At 45.7% G+C, this 19,172-nt stretch overlaps 1 protein-coding gene across 1 annotated transcript in view; it reads left to right on the forward strand.

Annotated features, from left to right (window-relative positions):
• GRK5 (G protein-coupled receptor kinase 5) overlaps positions 1-16,601 on the forward strand; it is a 228,821-nt gene extending 212,220 nt beyond the window's left edge. Inside the window, exons 13-16 of the mRNA XM_065407317.1 lie at positions 8,708-8,845; positions 12,813-12,950; positions 14,285-14,416; positions 16,503-16,601. Of these exons, the coding sequence (XP_065263389.1) occupies positions 8,708-8,845; positions 12,813-12,950; positions 14,285-14,416; positions 16,503-16,601 (507 nt within the window). The remainder of the gene's footprint in view (positions 1-8,707; positions 8,846-12,812; positions 12,951-14,284; positions 14,417-16,502) is intronic.
• The last annotated feature ends 2,571 nt before the right edge of the window (positions 16,602-19,172 follow it).

A 19,172-nucleotide genomic window follows, 5' to 3' on the forward strand; every position in this document is an offset into this window, starting at 1 on the left:
ACCACAAACTACAATTCAGAGGGCTGCAGAACCCAGAGTTAACCTCACTGGTCCATTACCAGGAGATTTGCACCCACTGTTCGTCCAGATTGTGTTGAGTGGGTTTATTTGGGCTGGTTTGAGTTTCTTGATGATCAGCTTGATTTTATCTAACCTTTTTTGGATGTGGGAGCAGTATCTATATTTTCCTGGATTCAGGAGACTTTGAACACCAGATTTTAGCCAAGAATGCGCCTTGTGGCTTTTATTAACTTTGTGGGAAGAAAGGCCTGATGCTGCAGGACTCTTGAGTGTCTAATGTAAGACCTGAGCACTCTTCACTGCCATTGTCTTCCATGGGAGTTGAGAGTACTGAGGACCTAGATCACATTATGAAAGTGTAAACCCCTTCTCCCCGCCCCCCCAACCCGCTACCTTTACTATCACTTTCCCCAGGTCTGCTATGCTGACCGCCTTGTTAAATCACTGTTGGGCTGTCCTTTAAAATGTCTTCTGTTACCCTTTCAGCTGGGAGTCCTCTTTTCCAAAACTATGGCCATTGCTGGGAAGGGAAATCCCCAAACCATGTAAGAGTTAATCAATGACATTCCAGCATATGTCTTCGAAAGGCCAAATTTTAATTTGGAAAGGGGTGTTGCCTTAGCCTTGATTTTCTAGTGTGGTGTCCTGCAGGGTACTGCAAACTAGCAGAGAAACAGAAGGAAAAGGAAAGGTTAGTGAATAAATAGTGTGAGCTTCACCAATACCTCGCGCAACACACAGGCAAGTGGCATATTAATATCATTCTGGTTGGTGGACTGGATAGGAGCTACTGAGGTCTCCTAGCAAACTAAGAACAGCATCACCGCCAAGAATCATGAGTGCAAGTCATTAACTCACAGTGCACTAACCCAATGCCACATCTCATGGAGTGGTAATTAATTGGCATCATTCCTGATAGATTCTTGAGGCCATATGCTGTTCTTGATCTGCGTGTAGAACTCCCCACTGATGTCAGTGGGAGTTGAGTGCAAGGATAAAGGACAGTATGTGGTTCCTTAATGATGGTTTCATGCACTCAAACAGCCTGCCTTCTGACAAGCCCATTTCAACTAATGACAGGCCAGGGGGAAAACCTTCTGGTGGCAACTTGGTGTTCATGAGCCCTGCCAGCATTAAGTTTGCATTACACACCAAACAGAAACCTCCAGCCTGTATAAAGAAATGGATAGGAGACAAAAATGACTTTTACTTCTGTTTCTGCACCTAGTTATAGGGCTGGAAGCATGGTGGGGAAAAAGTGTCATTCAGAGTAAAATAATGTAGCCACTGTCCATGAAAAGTTAAAGCTGAGGAGAGCTAGGTGAGGGTTAGTGGCATGGTGGTGGAATTGTCCCATCCCTGATGTCATGCCTATCAGAAATCAGCCAATAAATCTAGATTAGGTCAAAGTTGAACGTAGCAGGTGTCAGTGATAATCTCTTTTATCCATCAGGGGAAGCAACTCACACACGTTAGGGCACTCTTCAAAATTAATAATAATACATAATAATAATACCTAACAATGAGATCTTGAACTCTCAGATATCACAAAACCTCCCCTTTAACTCTGTCAGAGAGACTTTTGACTCTCCTCCAGGTTGATGGGACCTGGGACATCATGCACATTGGTTAGTGTAATATACAATGTTTTATTTTATCCCTGCCTCTTTGTTACCTAACCCATTCAGTATCAGTATGGTTCATTCACTGAGTGTTGACCACGCGCACGGTGTCGTATTTTTCTAACCTTAAAAAAATTAGTTAAAACAAAGTCTCTCCTTTGGGTGCTTGTTTCTATTTTGAGACCAAAATTAATCTAATGGGCCCCCTTATATTAATTGACTTAACGGGTGTTGTGACTCTCCTTATGCTGTTCCCTCCCCCCGCTCAGCATTTTCCATATTACCCCATAAATTGCTTCCTTTATTCCTGTCATTTTAGGATTGAAAGGCTTTTTTTGTCATATTGTATGATATGAATCTGACAGACTGAATCTCCTAACACATATTTAATCCATAAATGTAGAAGAGGGCTGTGGATTGATTTATTTAACAATCCCTGCTCCAGTTGTTTCTTTTCCTGTAGAGGGGGAAAACTACACAGAAAATGTCTCTGACATTACAGAGTTGGAATCCCCACCTGAGATCTGAATTTGTGACATCAAAGGATCAGAGAATCCTTTGTACCAAAGTATAGAGCATTAGCATTAGTGTGACATTGTCATTTCAGACCATTTTGTGATAGCCCTATGCTGGTGAATGTAAATCACTGTGGATTAAATTCTGCCCTCACTTATACCCTTGCCATCCCACTTTGTGCCTGTGTCATCCTGATGGAAAGTATTGCTGCTTAGGATCAACTTCACTGGTTGGCGTTAGGGTCTCTAGGAGATCTTCTGATTTGTAGCTCTGTTCATAGACTATAGACTCTGAAATAGATTAAAGTACGATTGCTCCGGTCATTTGGCTAATGCCCCAAGAGGCCTTGCCATCAGCAGTGATGCATTTGCTTTTGTTGTGCCTTATTCATATTAAATGCATCTTTTGCAAATTTAACATTTAAAAAGAAAACCCTCTGCAAACGGCTCAAAATACACAATCGTCATCTCCGTTCCTGGTCATGTCTACATGGGATGGACATTTCAGTCTCGTATCCATGACTGTTGCTAAAGCCCTCTGGAGCTTCAGCAAGCAGGAGGACCTGTCAATGCCTGTGGAGTGGTGGGCCACCTCCTTCTACAAAACTACCCAGTCCACTCTGCTTCCTGCCAGCAGCAGCAGATAAGTAGTCTCCTACTTCACCTGAGCTACAGAGCATTGGGAAGTCCTTATAGAATTTCCATATGGCTCCAGGTTTGTCCCTGCTGGGACTCGCGGCCTCTTTAAGGAGATTGCTCAGCAGCGTACAGCAGCTTCTCTTTACTGCCTCAGGCAAAGGCAGAGAGCTGAGTGCTGGTTCCCTATAGTTGTGCCAGGCAGGAGAATCTTGCCCTTTCTGTGTCCAGGTGGAGTTCCCCCAGCAAGTGCACTCTCCTCTCAGACAGACCCCACTGCACCAGCAGAAGCAGCTTCCAGGCAGTGGCCCCAGTTGGAGGAACAGTTGTTGGCCCTTCGGATCCAGGCTCAGTGGGTCTTGTGAGGCAGCATCTCAGCAGTGGCCAGACAGTTGTGCAGTGACCAGCGGTTTCAGCCAACTCCCAGCTGCCTGCTCCACCTATGCCTCCGCAGCCAGAAGCAGCAATACACCAGCGGCCAACTCCATTCATGCTCCAAAGACCGATTTCTGCATCAAAGGTTGTTGCAAATTGGCTCCTGGACACCACTGAGGGACTCAGGTCTCCCCACCCAGCCTCAGCCACCACACCCTGTGACCGCATGTACCAAACAGGAGCCAACATTTTCAGCCAGATGAGGATCAATTCCCAGATTGAGTTAATATCCCCAGCCGGCCCAGAGGTGGAAGCCCTGCAAGGACTGTTGGAAACTATAACAAGGCAGTGGGGCCTGTTTGTCTTCCCTCCATCCTGAGCAAGAGCTGCAGGCATCTTCTATCTAACACAGGCTGCTCCAAGTCCACCCCTGCCCACTGCATCTCAGTGGTCAGCAGCGCTGGCTCTGAAAGCTTCTGGACATCAGTAAAACATTTTCCAGGAAAAAGCCAGCAGAAGTAAAGTCCAAGAACCAGTGGGAACTTAAGAATAAAAGAGAGCCTTCTGCGTTAGGATTTCTCCTCTCATATGAGGAGAGGATCCCTTCAGCATAAAGGCAGGAAGCAGATGTGGTCTTTGTCCTCTCTGACCAGGAGCTACAGAAATTGGCTGGAGAAAAGTCGGATTCAGATGGGAAACTCTTTAGGCCATCAGACCTCAGTGAGCTTTCCCTATAAAGGGCAAAATTTAGAACCCTGCTGTGGTTAAAAAAACACAAATGCAGAGAAACATGCCTCAAGGCATCCCAGTTCACAGTCTCGTCCAAGCCATCAAAAGCAAAACTTCCTTCCTCCCCCTCATCTGAGCAAGGCAAGTTGTCTGATTTGGATCCAGCGGAAGAGTGCCAGGAAAGATTTTTTCCCCTGGACTGTTTCAGCATGACGTTGCACCAGGTCATGCTGAAACATGCTGAAACAACCATTGAACCTTGACCACTTGAACCTATTGTCAGACAACAACTAGATGCTGTCCTTCAAACCCTCTGCACCACCCTGAAAGAGCTGTGAAGGGGATTAGATCGAGTGGAGCTAATAAATAAGTCTGAGGCTCATTAAGCTGTCTCAAAGGTTCCATGCAGTCCCAGTGCCAAAATCAGACTGTCACCCTCCCAAAGGTTAACACTGTCATTGATAACCTTGTGAATTAATTGGTCATCATTTTGGGGAGTGACCTTTTGCCCAGTGATTGCCAGATTCAGTCTTCCTGGCATAGCAATTACACCTCTGCCACACTAAAATTCTGCTGATTCGGCATCTCTTGCTCAAGCTATTCAGGTGTGTATCAGCTCCCTCTCAGAGGCTAAGGACCAGTAGTCAGTGGCTTTGATATCAGACTTCTCCCTGGATACTCTGTGACTAGGTTTGTGACAAGCCATTTATGGATCAGGCAGTGGAAGGCAAACCACCAAATTGTTGGTGCCGTGCAGGGAGCAAACTGGAGAAGCCTTAGGAAATGTTATCCTATAAGCCAAGGATGAGGGCGAGAAACCCCTGCCATTAGCCAGGCACCCGAGGAGAGATTACAGACCTTCCCTCAGGAGCAAACAGTCCTTTCAGCTTCTGCAGCTGAGACCATCTCTCAGCCAGAGGGCACTGGAACACATCACGGCTAGGCGTGACATCTCCAGACAACCCTCCCATTGCAGCAAGGATTCCTGATTCCCCATCTTCCTTCCCCAGGCCTGAGGTGCTGTGATCCCTGCAGGCATCCTCCGTCCAATGGGCTGTATAGTAAAATTCAGCAGATCTTCCCTTTCCCTCACAAAGTGATTTGTCCCCTTCCTAGCTCCTGGAACATGGTAAAGCCCAGGCTGATGATGGAGGCTACATTCCCATTTGCTGATTATTGAGGCTCTTGGATCAGAACTAAGGCTGGAGAGATGCCTAGTGATTTGTTCACATTTCCCCCTGGGCATCAGGGTTCAAAGATCCTGAACATCAGAGTTCAAAATGGAAACCTGGAAGTCCAAGTCCACCATGGCAGCCATTTCTCAGGGTGATTTGTTAGCCTCAGCAAGGCTTATCAACATGTCCAGCCCTTGGGGTTTCACTGCAGTAGGACTCCCTCTGTAGGAATGGTATAGTTGGAGATGATAAAGAAAGGCCTGGTGATTTTTCTTCTCTTGCCATTCCAGCCCATCTTAGGGTTGGAGCTCCAACAGCCCTTCAATTCAGAGGAAGATGTGATTGTTGTGCTGCATAGATAGGGTTACCATTCGTCCGGATTCCCCCGGACATGTCTGGATTTTTGAGCTAAAAATAGCGTCCGGGGGGAATTTGTAAATGTCCGGACTTCTCCCCCCCCCCCCCCCCATGCAGCGCACGCGCGGCTAACAGGGCAGCCGGCCGGATGGTGCCACTTACATGGGGCTCCGACAACCAGAGAGAGCCCCTCCTCCTCTCCCCTGCAGCTGAGATCACTCCCTCCCTCCCTGCATTCGCAGATCGCCTCCGGCAGTCTGGAGCGCCTCCCCCGCTCCTCCTCCCCTGCTGCCCAGCGTGCCGGGACAAGCGGCAGGGTAAGGGGGCCAGGGAGTCGAAGAAGGGGCAGGGAGGTTCTGGAGGGGGCAGTCAAGAGACGGGGGGGTCGGGAGTTCAGGGGGGGCTTTCTGGGGGGTGTGGATAAGGTTTTGGGCAGTCAGGGTACAGGTAGGGGGTAGGGTCCTGGGGGGCAGTTAGGGGACAAGGAACAGGGAGGCTTAGGTAGGGGGTGGGGTTCTGGAGGGCAGTTAGGAGCAGGGGTCCCAGGAGGGGTAGTCAGGGGACAAGGAGCGGGGGGGGGGGGTTGGGAGTTCTGGGGGCAGGGCTGTCAGGGGGCAGGGGTGGGGAGAGGGAGCAGAGCAGTCAGGGGACAGGGAGCAGAGGGGTTTAGATGGGTCGGGAGTTCTGGGGAGGGCTGTCAGGGGGTGGGGAGTGGTTGGATGGGGTGTGGGAGTCCCAGGGGTCTGTCTGGGGGTGGGGGTGTGGATAAGGGTTGGAGCAGTCAGGGTACAGGTAGGGGGTAGGGTCCTAGGGGGCCAGTTAGGATGGGGGGAAGGTCTCGGGAGGGGGCAGTCAGGGGACAAGAGGCAGGGAGGCTTAGGTAGGGGGTGGAGTCCTGGGGGGCAGTTAGGGGCAGGGGTCCCAGGAGGGGGCAGTCAGGGGATAAGGAGCTGGGGGGAGGGTTGGGGGTTCTGAGGGGGGCGGGAAATGGGAGGGGCAGGGGCGGGGCTAGGGCAGGACGGGGGCGGGGCTAGGGCGGGGCTCCTCCCGTCCTCTTTTTTGCTTGCTGAAATATGGTAACCCTAGCATAGAGAGGTGAAATACAGGAAGGGAACTACTACTCCTTGTTTCATCTTTGGAAGCAGTCTCCCCAGAGAGGTTCTCAAACAAGGGGCCATGTCCCTGCTGATTATCTGCTTCCGCAGGGGGCAGAACCCACTAGGAATGGTCAGCTTGAATACTCAGAAGAGGCAAATAAATCGCAGGGTGCTAGTGAGTCTGTTTGGCTGGGGGGTTGTCTACTTACTCGGCCATGTTTTTCTGATGCTTTTGAAAGTGTAATGCTGCTCAAATACTAGATGTTTGCAATGTAGTTGCTGCAATTAGCTTTTCCTCTGCTACCCCCTGGTGGATTGAGATGTTGTAAGTAAAAAACAGCTGAGCTGTGTGAACTATCAGCTGTACCTTCCTGTGTAATGATTTCCCTCTATGTTGTGAATGAAGCAGTATTTCTTTCTCCCGCATCTTACGTTTTTTCTTCCTTTTCTCAGTGTTTGGAGAGAAGGAGGGACTACCCCTTATACGTCTTGCTGCTAATGCATGATCAAGTCCTTTTTAACCTAAGGCTTTTTCTAGCCTGACTTGTCCGTGTAGCATATGTCTTTGGCTGCCTTTTTGGAATCAGACTGCCACAGGAGAGTCTTTAGTTAAAACTCTCCTGTCGGATATTCCCCATATGGTATTCCCCTGATTCTAGTAAGTACCCCCTTCTCATTTAAAAGGGCAGGTTTTTTATTCTCTTCCCAGTCTTTCAGCATTAGAAATCAGCATTCGCTAGAGAGGATACGCTAACACAGCTAACATTCATCTTTTTGTAAAATCAATTGCTTTTATTGCATATTTATTTGCCTCTGACTTATCAAGGGGAAGTATTTTTCACTATATTAGACAACTGCAGTCTCCTAAGCAGTGTCAGTTTGAGTTGTGGCTCATGTTTCACTGCTTTGGCTAAAAATGCATGCGTGCACGAAAAAGCCACTTAAACTGAATTAAGACAACCCCTCCCCCACAAACCTTTCAGGCCACTGTCAATTTCACGGTTTAGGAGAATGTCAGAAATTTGTGATGCAGTAGCGACATATAAAAAAGGCCATCAGTAATTGGCATAGGCTGATGCACAAAGGTAGTCATTACATACATAGCTCTGCCTTTCTTTCAGTGCTTAAAAAATATAATAATTAGATTGAGTAAACACCATGTAATAAGTCATTGGCTTGTTCTAATTGATTACGGGTACTTGATTTAAAAGGATTAGGCACCAAAATATCTCACTCATTGAACTAACTGGGCTCTCCCAGATCAATTATCAGAAACATAGAGGCCTCCCAATGGACTCTGGTTCTAACACACATCTCTCTGTGGTTATCTTCCTGTGCATGTTTATCTAATTTATCAATTATGCTGAGTTCAGTTAATCCCCATTGCCCTATTAAGGATCCCTGTGAGCAGAGAGGAAATCTCTGCAGTCAAACTGATTCTTCTGTAGACTTCTCCAGATCTCCTCCAAAGCTGCAAGTGAGCTTCCCTCAGCCCATCACAAGATGCCTGAATTCAGGATCTAGGAACCGATGTAGCAGTGCAGAGATGGTGTCTTGTGGTGCCCTGTAAAAATCTAGGCTTGGGCTGATGGAGACTGGTTATATTGCTGATACTGACACATATTGGAGCTTCAGCTGGTGTGAATCAATGTAGCTCCGTTGACAAAACTCCCGTTGACTTCAGCGGGAGCAGGAATGGGCCCAGTAGGCTTAGTAAAGAAAAAGATATGATTTAAAAGTTCAGTATTACATGCAATACTGGAAAGTATTACACTGGGCAGGGGTAAACAGGCCAAAGTAACAAAGGAGCATCATTCCGACAACAGTAGCTTGAGAACGAGTGTTCAGAGAACATGTGGGACTATAGGGCATATGTCAAACCTCCTCTTCTCTCAGCTACCCATTGAAAATAAGTGGGAGGAGACTATAGGATAGAGGACAACACTATTGAGATTGTAAGCTCTTTGGGGCGGATCATTGTCTATATGTTTGAATAATGCCTAGAACAATGGAGTCCTGACCTGTTTAGCCTCTAGGCTGTACCACAATGTCATGATGTTAACTCATGATAATAATTCTCCTGTTCCCATGCCCCTATTCAAGCACAAACAGGAGGAAAAATATCATCGTAGGGCTATTGCTTTTCAGGCTTTCTTACGATCTTTCTTGGTCTGTTTCAGCTACTAACCAAAGACGTGAAGCAGAGGCTGGGATGTCAGGGGGAAGGTGCAGTGGAAGTGAAGAAGCACCCATTCTTCAAGAGTATGAACTTCAAACGATTAGAGGCAGGAATGTTGGACCCTCCCTTTGTCCCTGATGTGAGTAGCATATGGTAGAGAAAACCCCACTTGACTGGATCTAGAGAGAATATATTGCACACACCCCTTCTTTAGATGTCTTTCTAAAATGACTGCTCCCTTATATTTCCCATAGCTGGCAATGCCTTGTTTCATTTCTTTTTGGGATAAGGATGGTGAACTGGTTTAAATAAAACCCTTTCCCGAGTCCCAAACTTAAACTCAGCCTTTTCTTAGGTTCCAAAAGAACTCCTTTTATTTCTTCCCTGTTTTTGTGCCTTGTGAGCTCGTCCAACTGGCACCAGGCCTCCTGCAAGTAGCAGACAGTTCATAGGGAAGCATATTTTCACAGAATTCCCACTCCAGTTTTGGAGAAGTAAGAGATTGAGAGCTCAGCTAAGCATGTATGTATATTTGTACAGAGAGGGAGAATGGTCCAGTCTTAGGCGAGGTAAGTTCAATTCTCTACTCCAGGGGTTCTCAAACTTCATTGCACTGCGACCCCCTTCGGACAACAAAAATTACTACATGACCCCAGGAGGGGGTCAAAGCCGAAGCCCAAGGGCTTCAGCCCCAGGCAGGGGGCCTGTAAACTGAGCCCCGCTGCCCTCGGGCTTCAGCTTCGGCCCCGGACAGTGGGGCTTTGGCTTCAGCCCTGGGCCCCAGCAAGTCTAACAGCAGCCCTGGTGACCCCATTAAAACAGGGTCGTGACCCACTTTGGGATCCCAACCCCCAGTTTGAGAACCACTCCTCTACTCCACCAGAGACTTCCAGGTTGACCTGGGGCAGGTCACTTATATTCTGTGGGCCTCTGTTCCCACCTGTAAAATGGGAATAGTAGCATTGCCCTACATCAGAGGGGTAATGTGAGAACAAATATATTATAGATTGTGAGCTGCTCAGATATGACCGTAATGAGGGCTATTTAAGTACCTTAGCTAGATACGCTTTTAGCTTAAACCACAAAATCTGGACCCAGACTTCAAACAGCCCAATGTTCTGCTCTGGGGGAATAAGTCATTATAAAAAAAAAATCTGTTGTTTGAAAAAATTCAGAATCGGGTTCAGGTATTAAACACCCCCCGCCCCCAGGACTGTGTTTCTTTAGTGCTTATTTGAAATAGATCCCAACTCTGACCCTCCCCTTGAGGTTTACCCATCACTATTGCACATACTGAAGGTCAGTATTGCAGTGACAGTAATAAAAGTTTCAAAGCCCTTTGTAGTATACATCTCCTTCCCCGTGCACAGAGTTCCATGGTTATTTTCCTCTCCCAAGCCTGTCTGTCTGGCTAGGCCTTCTAGCCTTAAAGTCCCCATATGGCTCTAAGTCAGTGATTCCCAAACTGGGGTTCGTGAACCCCTGGGGGTTCGCGAAATGTTACAGGGGGTTCTCGGGAAAGAAATCCCTAATGGCGGACAGAGCTGTCCCTAAAAATCCTGGGCAGCATCGGGCCAGCAGCCCAGAGCCCCTGGATTTCCAAGAGCTAAGCAGATCAGAGCAAGCCTATCTATCACACTGAGGAGATTTAAACTTCAAGACTCCTTATAAGAAATGGAAAGGGAGGTGGATATTTTTTGCTGTTTTTAAAATGAAATAGGCAGCTAGTGTTGTTTTTAAAATTATTATGAAGAACAAGTTTAAGCTTTGTTGTAGCTGCGTTGTTTGCCTGGACTGCTCAAGACCTGAATGCTTGTGTAGGAGGAACTCTTTGAGTTGACTTCTTAAATACTTTCCTGCTGTTTCACATCTGATACTCCTTGATGAAACATAGGAACCTTGTCTTATAACAGGCTTATTCAAAGTGATACAAGCTACGAAAGTGAGATCTTGGAAGAGTGTTGCCGTTTTCATAATGTAATAAAAATACTGCAATGATAAATAATAATTAATAATAAATAGTGTGTAATAATCATGTCATAAAAACAAATTGTGTATTTCCAAGATCACTGCTTTTATAATTTATACTCAGGTAAAGGAGATAATCCCTGGAAATATTCATTTTTAGGAGGGGGTTCGCGAGACTTGACATTTTCGTGAAAGAGGTTCACAGGTTGTTAAAGTTTGGGAACCACTGCTCTAAGTAAACATTGTAGCTTTAACGTATTAGGGAAAGTAACAGTTTGGCAGCTCTGGTTTGCATTGCTGCAAACTCAATCAAACCAAAGTGGTTTAAAAGCTACAAAAGTTTACTTTAGCTGCTCTGGTTGGCTTTGCACTTTACTATGTAGCCTCGTTATTCCTGCCAATTAGCTCAGGGTGTTATGACCTGCTTCAGTGGGAAGAAATAGGAGACAAATTAGTGTTTCTTTCTCATGAAGAAAATTAGAAAATTCTGGACTCAAATATGGGATCAGCTAGAGCCTACTAAAAGCTTAATTGTGGTATGTAATGGCTAGAGGGCATCTATTATCCATGTGTTTGCTAAAGTAGAGGGACATAATTTTTTGCCCCATTAAGGGCCGCCTGGCAATTTATTGGTATCTCAAGAGCTGCACCTAAGCTAGATAATTCAGCACTCACAGAACTCTCTTCATTCATAGATCATAGAATATCAGGATTGGAAAGGACCTTAGGAGGTCATCTAGTCCAACCCCCTGCTCAAAGCAGGACCAATCCCCAGACAGATTTTTGCCCCAGATCCCTAAATGGCCCCCTCAAGGATTGAACTCACAAAGCTGGGTTTAGCAGGCCAATGCTCAAACCACTGAGCTATCCCTCCCCCCCATGGAATCTCAAAGCACTTTACAAAGAGAGGTATAGTATTGTTATAGCCATTTGACAGAGAGGGTAACTGAAGCACAGAGAGGTTAATTGACTTGCCCAAGGTCACACAGTCAGGAATGGAGGTGGGAAGAGAACCACGTCTCCCAGTCTGCCACTGGACCACACTGCCGCCACAGAGAATTAAATAGACAATAGCAGTCCTCATCTTTAATAAGAAGGCACAGCACACAGAGAATATAGATTCCAGCATGTAGCACTTCATTTTGATTAATTTGGCCAGACTGCTCAGTTCTAGATAACTCATTGCATGCTGGGATCTCTAGGCTTTGCAAGCCACACTTACACTATCTTCCTTAACATGGAAGTGGATCATGTGGTAGAATTCTGTAGGCTACACTAGTCCTACAAGCTGCATCTTGGTAATGCCTGTGTTAAAGGGTAACTTTGTGCAGCTAGGGTAAGTTCTATGGGCATGCAATGAGTCCATGTTAAGTAACCACTAGGGAGTATTTCTGTTTTCTGTTCAATATGGCTGACTATTTGTCTGTTAGCTGAGGGAAATGTCTCTTCAAAGTGATGTAGCAGTCATTCCAGAGAGCTAAGAACTATATTAAAATAGTTAAAGGTATTTGACTTTGCATCTGCAGAAATACAGCAGTGAAAATTGTAGCAGTTAATAGGAATGGCTCTAGAGTGTTTCCAACGGCTGAGAAAGAGCTGAGCTATTAACACAAACAACGGAAAAACTCCAAACCTCTTCTGTGTTCTTTAGCATTTAGTACAAATTCCTTTAAAGCTTCAAGCTTGCAAACACCACAGCTGGCTGAGCAGAATGAGACTTCCATTTGGGGCAGACAGAGCCATCCCAGGTGTGCATTTTGCACAGATTTTCTAGTCTTTGAATGGCTCGTGTGTGTGTGTGTCCCTCTCTAAAAGAAAGAACTGCTTCTATTTTTTTTATCCTCTTTTTACCTTATCTTATTTTTTCTGTCCTTGTCACCTCACCTCTTAGCCATGTGCTACATGGATGACTAAAACCCACTGTGGTTCTGCTGATGCTGTAAGGACTTCAAAGTGGAAGCTTTAAATGCTTAAAGCAAGTCAGCCTTTGACGATAAACACATGGGCAGAGCAAGTATAGGAAGGCAGGATGTGGCTAGTCACTTGTGGTCAGACATTCTCACTTGAATGAGTGTGTGAATCAAGGCACGTGTCCAGACTCAAAGACATTTTCTCTCCTGCTTTTTCTGCCGAGACAGCCCAGAGCAGTATACTGCAAGGATGTGTTAGACATCGAGCAATTCTCCACAGTGAAAGGGGTAAACCTGGACCAAACAGATGATGATTTCTATTCCAAGTTTTCCACAGGATCCGTATCTATTCCATGGCAGAATGAGGTAAGGGTACACCATGATCATATCGCCCCAATGCAATCTCTAACCCAAAGCTGCTTAAGAGCAGTTGTATGCTTCCAGTAATATATACCCACTGGGTAACGTGCCAGACTCTAATGCATTCATAAGTTACAAATGCACTCTTTCAAGATCTATAAAGTACCACAGATGTCAGGTTCAGGTGACTGTTTCTGCTGATTCTGCATATTTGTGTAAATTGGCAAGGGTCCTCCTGTACTTCCTCCTGCTGGTCTCCATGGAGATGTTCTGATAACTGCTCTAAAGAACTTCCGCGGAATGGATTGCTGCCTTAATGTGGCGCTCTATTTGTGACACTCCTCTCATTCATTATTTTGTATCTGATGGGCCCCAGCTGCGGCATTTAAATTTGGATCTGAACTTTTCTGAAGTGCCAGGGTTTTTGATTGGGGGATTTGTTCTGCCTGCTGTAGAAACAGAGCCAGCAGTAAAGTTCAGATCCAAGTATAAACTTCCCCATAGTTTAGGGGGGCTCATAACTGGCCTTTTGGGTTCAGGCCAATCCGTATTTTATATTGTCCAACATAGAAAAGAAAAACAATGCAAAATTTAATGGGGCATTCTCTTAATAAGACTTATTGGAATAGTGCAGAATCATATACATTAGAGATTGAAGCCATCTGTTAGGTTATATTGCCAGTACAGGTAGGGGCTCAGCTATTGTTCTAACACAATATACTTTCCCCATTCAAACCCTTGATGGCAAAAGATGCTTTTTACACTGTATTGATTCCTTGGCATGCTGACAGCACCTCATGGGAGGTGATGAATATGGTGGGAAAACTGACTAAACTGCCTTGCTGTTTTGAATAGTGAGACTCTTCCTCGAGGTGGCTAAGGTCAGGTCGACTTGGCCTGACAGCATCAGCGGTCAGAACTGCTTAGTTACGGAAGCTCCCAGTGAAACTGAATGTGGTGTTTAGGTTGGGACGTTAACTCTGATTTTCCCACTCTAGGGCCTGAGAGTTATTCAGTTCAATTTAACAAGCCATCAGAAGACTGTACATCTTCAGACCCATCTCTGCTACTAGAGCCACAGTAAACTGCCTAACAACAATAGCCAGAGAAGTGTCCTGTTGCTGATTGGCCCTTGTTGCGTCCTACACCCTCCTGTCACATCTTGTCCCTCTTTAGTTTGTAAGCTCTTTAGGGAAGGGACTGTCTTTTATTTCATGTTTGTACAACACTTAGTATAATGGGGCCCCTGATCCTGATTGGGGCATCTGGAGTCTCTTGTAATATTAATAAATAATAGTAATAATGCATCATCTCTTTTTATTCTTTCTGTGTTTTACCAGATGATAGAAACAGAGTGTTTTAAAGAGCTAAATGTATTTGGACCAAATGGTACTATTTCACCGGACCTAAACAAAAGCTACCCCCCAGAGCCACCCAAGAAAGGATTACTACATAGAATATTTAAACGTCAGGTGAGACCTTAAATGTAACACAAAGAGCCTCTCTGAGCATAGGCGCTGACTCCATGGGTACTCTGGGGCTGAAGCACCCATAGAGGAAAAAATGGTGGGTGCTGAGCATCCACCGGCAGCCCCCTATCAACCCCTCCTCCCTCCCTCCTGCCCACCAGCGGGCCCTGACGATCAGCTCCTCCCACCCACCGCAATTAGCTATTTTACGGCGTGCAGGAGGCTGGGAGGGGAGGAGCGAGGACACGACGCACTCGGGGGAGGGGGCGGAAGTGGGCGGGAAGAGGCGGGGCAGGGGTGGAGCTTGGGGCAGAGCCGGAAGTCGAGCACCCACCGGCACTTTGGAAAGTCGGCGCCTGTGTCTCTGAGTCCCAATGAACTTTCCTGTATGATATGTATGCTACCCTTATGGTATGTCCATCATGAGACACATGAAATACCAGGCAGGGTTTGTTCTCACAGTTTCCTTGTAATTTTCTACTTGGTGTTGCAGATTCCGTATGTTCAGTTGGTTCAAATAAGTGTCTGCACCTAGGAGTTCTTATTTGATTCAGTACTTTCAACTTTCCAAGACCAGGCCATCACTAGTCTGATATTTATCAGGGCTGGTTGAAATGGTTCCGTCTAAGCTGTTTTTTTTTATGGAAAATTGGGTTTGTTAGTTACATGATTTTGTGGGTGAGAGAGAAAATAGTCTGCTTTTCATGGAAAACATCAATTTTTCATTAAATAAACGAATGCCCAAAACATAGGAGATGTTGTCCGACCAGGGAGTCAGGCCCATAGAGGAGAATGGGAGCATGAGGCAACTGAAATGCGACTCCTACAAGAGGCACCACAGCAACATTTCCAAATCAAAGTATTTTGGGATTTGGCTGAAATACTTCAGTTTTTGATATTTTGCTGAAAAATCTGAATTTTCTGCAGAAAATAATCCCATTTCCCAACCAGCTCTGTTATTTATCATGTTCCCCTCAACAGGCTGCAGGTAGTTTAGGCTGGAATTTTGCAAGGGCACCTTCTACTCCGGACACTGGTCTCAGTCCCACCCTCAGAGGCTCTTAGTAACCCCTGGCTCAGCACCTATATCCAACCAAGGGCAACTCTGCCACCCCTAATGATTCCTTTGTGTCCAGGGCTACTGGGGACTGTCCATGAAAAGAACACGTGCTAAGAATGGTGCATTAGCAATGCTGGCTGCCAGGCTGGGAGAACTAGTTATGCTAATGAACCCAAACCCTGCTGCCTCCCTCCCAAAACAAGCACCTCCTCTGTCTCTCTCCACCTGGCCTCCCTACTGCATGAGTGGTGCTCACGACTGAGACTTGATTTTCTTATTTTACTGTGTTGCATGCACAGCACTGTGTCCTCTTTGCACTGGTGTGTGCTGGGTCCCCATGTGCTATTCCCTAACACTCCTTGCTGTGTTAGCTCTGACATACTTACCCACCATCCCTATTTAAGAGTGACAGGCCTTATTTTTTAGAAAAATATTGACCATTTTTCCACATAACATTTAGAACCCAGCATATTACACTGGAGTTACAAGCAGGGCCGGCTCCAGGCACCAGCTTGGCAAGCAGGTGCTTGGGGCGGCCACTCCGGAGAGGGGCGGCACGTCCAGCTGTTCGGCGGCAATTCGGCGGACAGTCCCTCACTCCCGCTCGGAGCGAAGGACCTCCCGCCGAATTGCCGCCGCAGATCGCGATCGCGGCTTTTTTTTTTTTTTTTGGCTGTTTGGGGTGGCCAAAACCCTGGAGCCAGCCCTGGTTACAAGGCATGTCTCCCTAAATGTTAGCAGGTATGCTCTGAGGAAGGCAAAGCCTAGGAGGCCAGAACTGTTTGTGCTGTATTGAATTGACTCCTCTAATGTGTATCCTCTTCTCTGTTGCTCTGGAGAGCTCCCATGGTTCTTCTGACCCATGGAAAATAAAGACAAGCATGCTAAATAAGTTTTATTTCAGTAAATCTTCACAATGTTACAAGACCAGAAGCAGGCGGGATAATATGACATGACCAAAATGTGAGGCAGATGGGAGGTATGGGATGTTATGGGGATATAAATATCATTGTTTTCTCCTTTCTCCAGCATCAAAACAATTCAAAGAGTTCACCGAATTCAAAGGCGAGTTTAAATCACCACATAAATTCAAACCATGTAAGTTCAAACTCTACCGGAAGCAGCTAGTTCGAACTCAACTTTCATGAAACAACATGTTGCATCCTTCCACTATAATCTATGGAGCTTCTAAGGATGAGAGAGCATCCACCGTTGAGTTAAAAAATAAATGATCTCCCTGCAATGGAGATATTCTATCCATTCCTTCCAGTGGAGCCTCACATTTTATGAAGAAATTTCCACTCAGGTCTGTTTTTGGAGGTGGCACTCAAGATGGTGTGAATCAGATTTGTCTATTTAGAACATTGCAATAGAAATTCAACGAACATGACTACTTGCACGTATTTAAATAGCATCATACTAGAACTGAATTTTGTCTTTATTATTTTTAAAGAAAAGTTTTGTAAATTTCTCTATTGTCTCAGTTTACATTTTGTACATTTGTATTTAAATGAAAGTCAGACTTTGGGGTGTATATTTTCTGAGCAGCAGCTGTAAAGCCATGTGTTTTAAGACTTTTTTTTAAAAGAAATGTGACTCAAGACTTCCAGAGCCTCAAATGAGAAATCATTCTTTTTAGTAAGTGTAGAAAATTATTCATATTTCACTTTATCAAGTTGGTTTTACTGACATGCATTTTTATGGCACAGTTTATTCTTAATAATTTTACATCTGTATATTTGGCTTACAGCAACACTGCATACATTTTTCCTCTTTGTTGGTTTGTAAAGTCTTGTATTAAATGCTATTATACGTAGTCAAGACTTTGCCGCATCTAAGAATACTATTTGCTATGTCTGAGGTTCGTAATGTCATGGGACCAGCACTGTTGAGATTTGCACTTATTTTTGTTGTTAGATCATCACAATATTTATTGTTTTTAATGGAACCCTGTTTTAAGTCCTCCCCTTTTCAAACTTTTTTTTACTATTGCTAATGAGAGAAAGAAAAAATGTTAGCAAGGGTTGCTAAGAAAGACAAGTTGTCATCAGTTCTTCAAAGACCTGAAATCCTTCACCCATTGAAATTAACAGCAAAGCTCCCATTGATTTCAGTGATACAGGATCAGGCCACAAGTGAGAGGCTTTTAGTTGCTTATGTCACACAGCTACCAGGAGATTGACTCAATGGCCCTGTCTGTGCTGGCCAGGGAAGCTATAGGGAACAGAACCAAGCCAGGAAGGTTCAGCTCTGGATCTCAACTTTTCTACATCCATTATATCCATTCCAGCCCATGTCTACTTTCAAGTGAGCTGTTCTAGAGCCCTTAGGCTGCATGGCTCCTTTTCTGGCCCCCTCAACCAGTGATGAAATGACTGTCCCAGTACAGTTAGCTGAGTTCAGTGCCCATTGTAAAACAGTATAGTTTGCCCTTTTTTGATTCCACAATGCTTCATCTCAGGCCACCCCATATTATTGTTTAAAACAATTGTCCCACTGGTATAGATGGGCTCAGTCAGGTTCAATATCCATACTATGAACCAGTTAACAAAAGCATACTATGTGCTAGGAGTGTATCTATTCTCAAACATGCCATGTAGGACATCAGGTGTCAAACACAGCTTCACCCATTTCAACTGATATTGGGAAACATTTGACCCATTGGTGTAGATGGAATCTGCTGAATTCAACATTTGCTGTAAAATAGTTTGGTTGACCATGCTGAATTGATTGAGTTTTCCTAAACTTTTGGGACAACTGATGTCTGACATGTCATGTCTAAGAATTAAATGACTACACTAAGGTTAGGCCATGTCTGTGCTACCCAGGGAAACTGGGTTAGCGTCTTTCTAGCAAGAACTACATTTATGTTTAATTAACCACAAGGAACAGGTTACTTAGGGGGGTTCTGGAATCCCCGTCATTGGAGGCTTTTAAGAACAGGTGAGACAAACACCTATCAGGGATGGCCTAGATATATTTAATCCTGCCTCAGTATGGGAGGATAAACTAAATGACTTCTTGAAGTCCCTTCCAGCCCTGCATTTCTATGATTAGACTGGTGTGCACAGGCACCGACTTTCTAATATGCCAGGGGTGTTCAACCCCCGGCTCTGCCCTAGGCCCTGCCCCCACTCCACGCCTTCCTCCAAGGCCCCGTCCTGCCTTTTCCTGCCCTTGTTCCACCCCCACCCCGCCTCTTCCCACCCCTTTCCGCCCCTCTCCCTCCAGTGCGCCGCGCCCTCGCTCCTCCTCCCTGTCCCCGCAGCCTCCTGCATGCCACGAAATAGCTGATCGCGGCGGGCGGGAGGCGCAGGCAGGAAGGGGGAGGCACTGATCAGTGGGGCCTGCCGGTGTGCGGCAAACACTGGGGGGGAGCGGGGCTGATGGGGGCCTGCCGGTAGATGCTCAGCACCCACCATTTTTTCCCTGTGGGTGCTCCAGCCCCGGAGCACCCACGGAGTCAGCGCCTATGCTGGTGTGAAATTGGTTTCCATGGCCAACGCAGAAAGAGCAACAGAATGCATGAGGTTTTTTACAGGCAAAACCATGAATGATAAGGACTCAAAATAAAGTAAGTTCTAGAACAACTTAAGATCAGTAAGGGACAGAACAAGGTCAGTGCTTTTGTAAATTAGCTGATTGAGAAAGGAATGGAGATATTGGGCTATGTATGTATGTATTGGGCTGATGTGCGTT

The sequence above is a fragment of the Emys orbicularis genome, chromosome 7 (genome assembly GCF_028017835.1).
Source record: "Emys orbicularis isolate rEmyOrb1 chromosome 7, rEmyOrb1.hap1, whole genome shotgun sequence".
Lineage (NCBI taxonomy): Eukaryota > Metazoa > Chordata > Testudines > Emydidae > Emys > Emys orbicularis.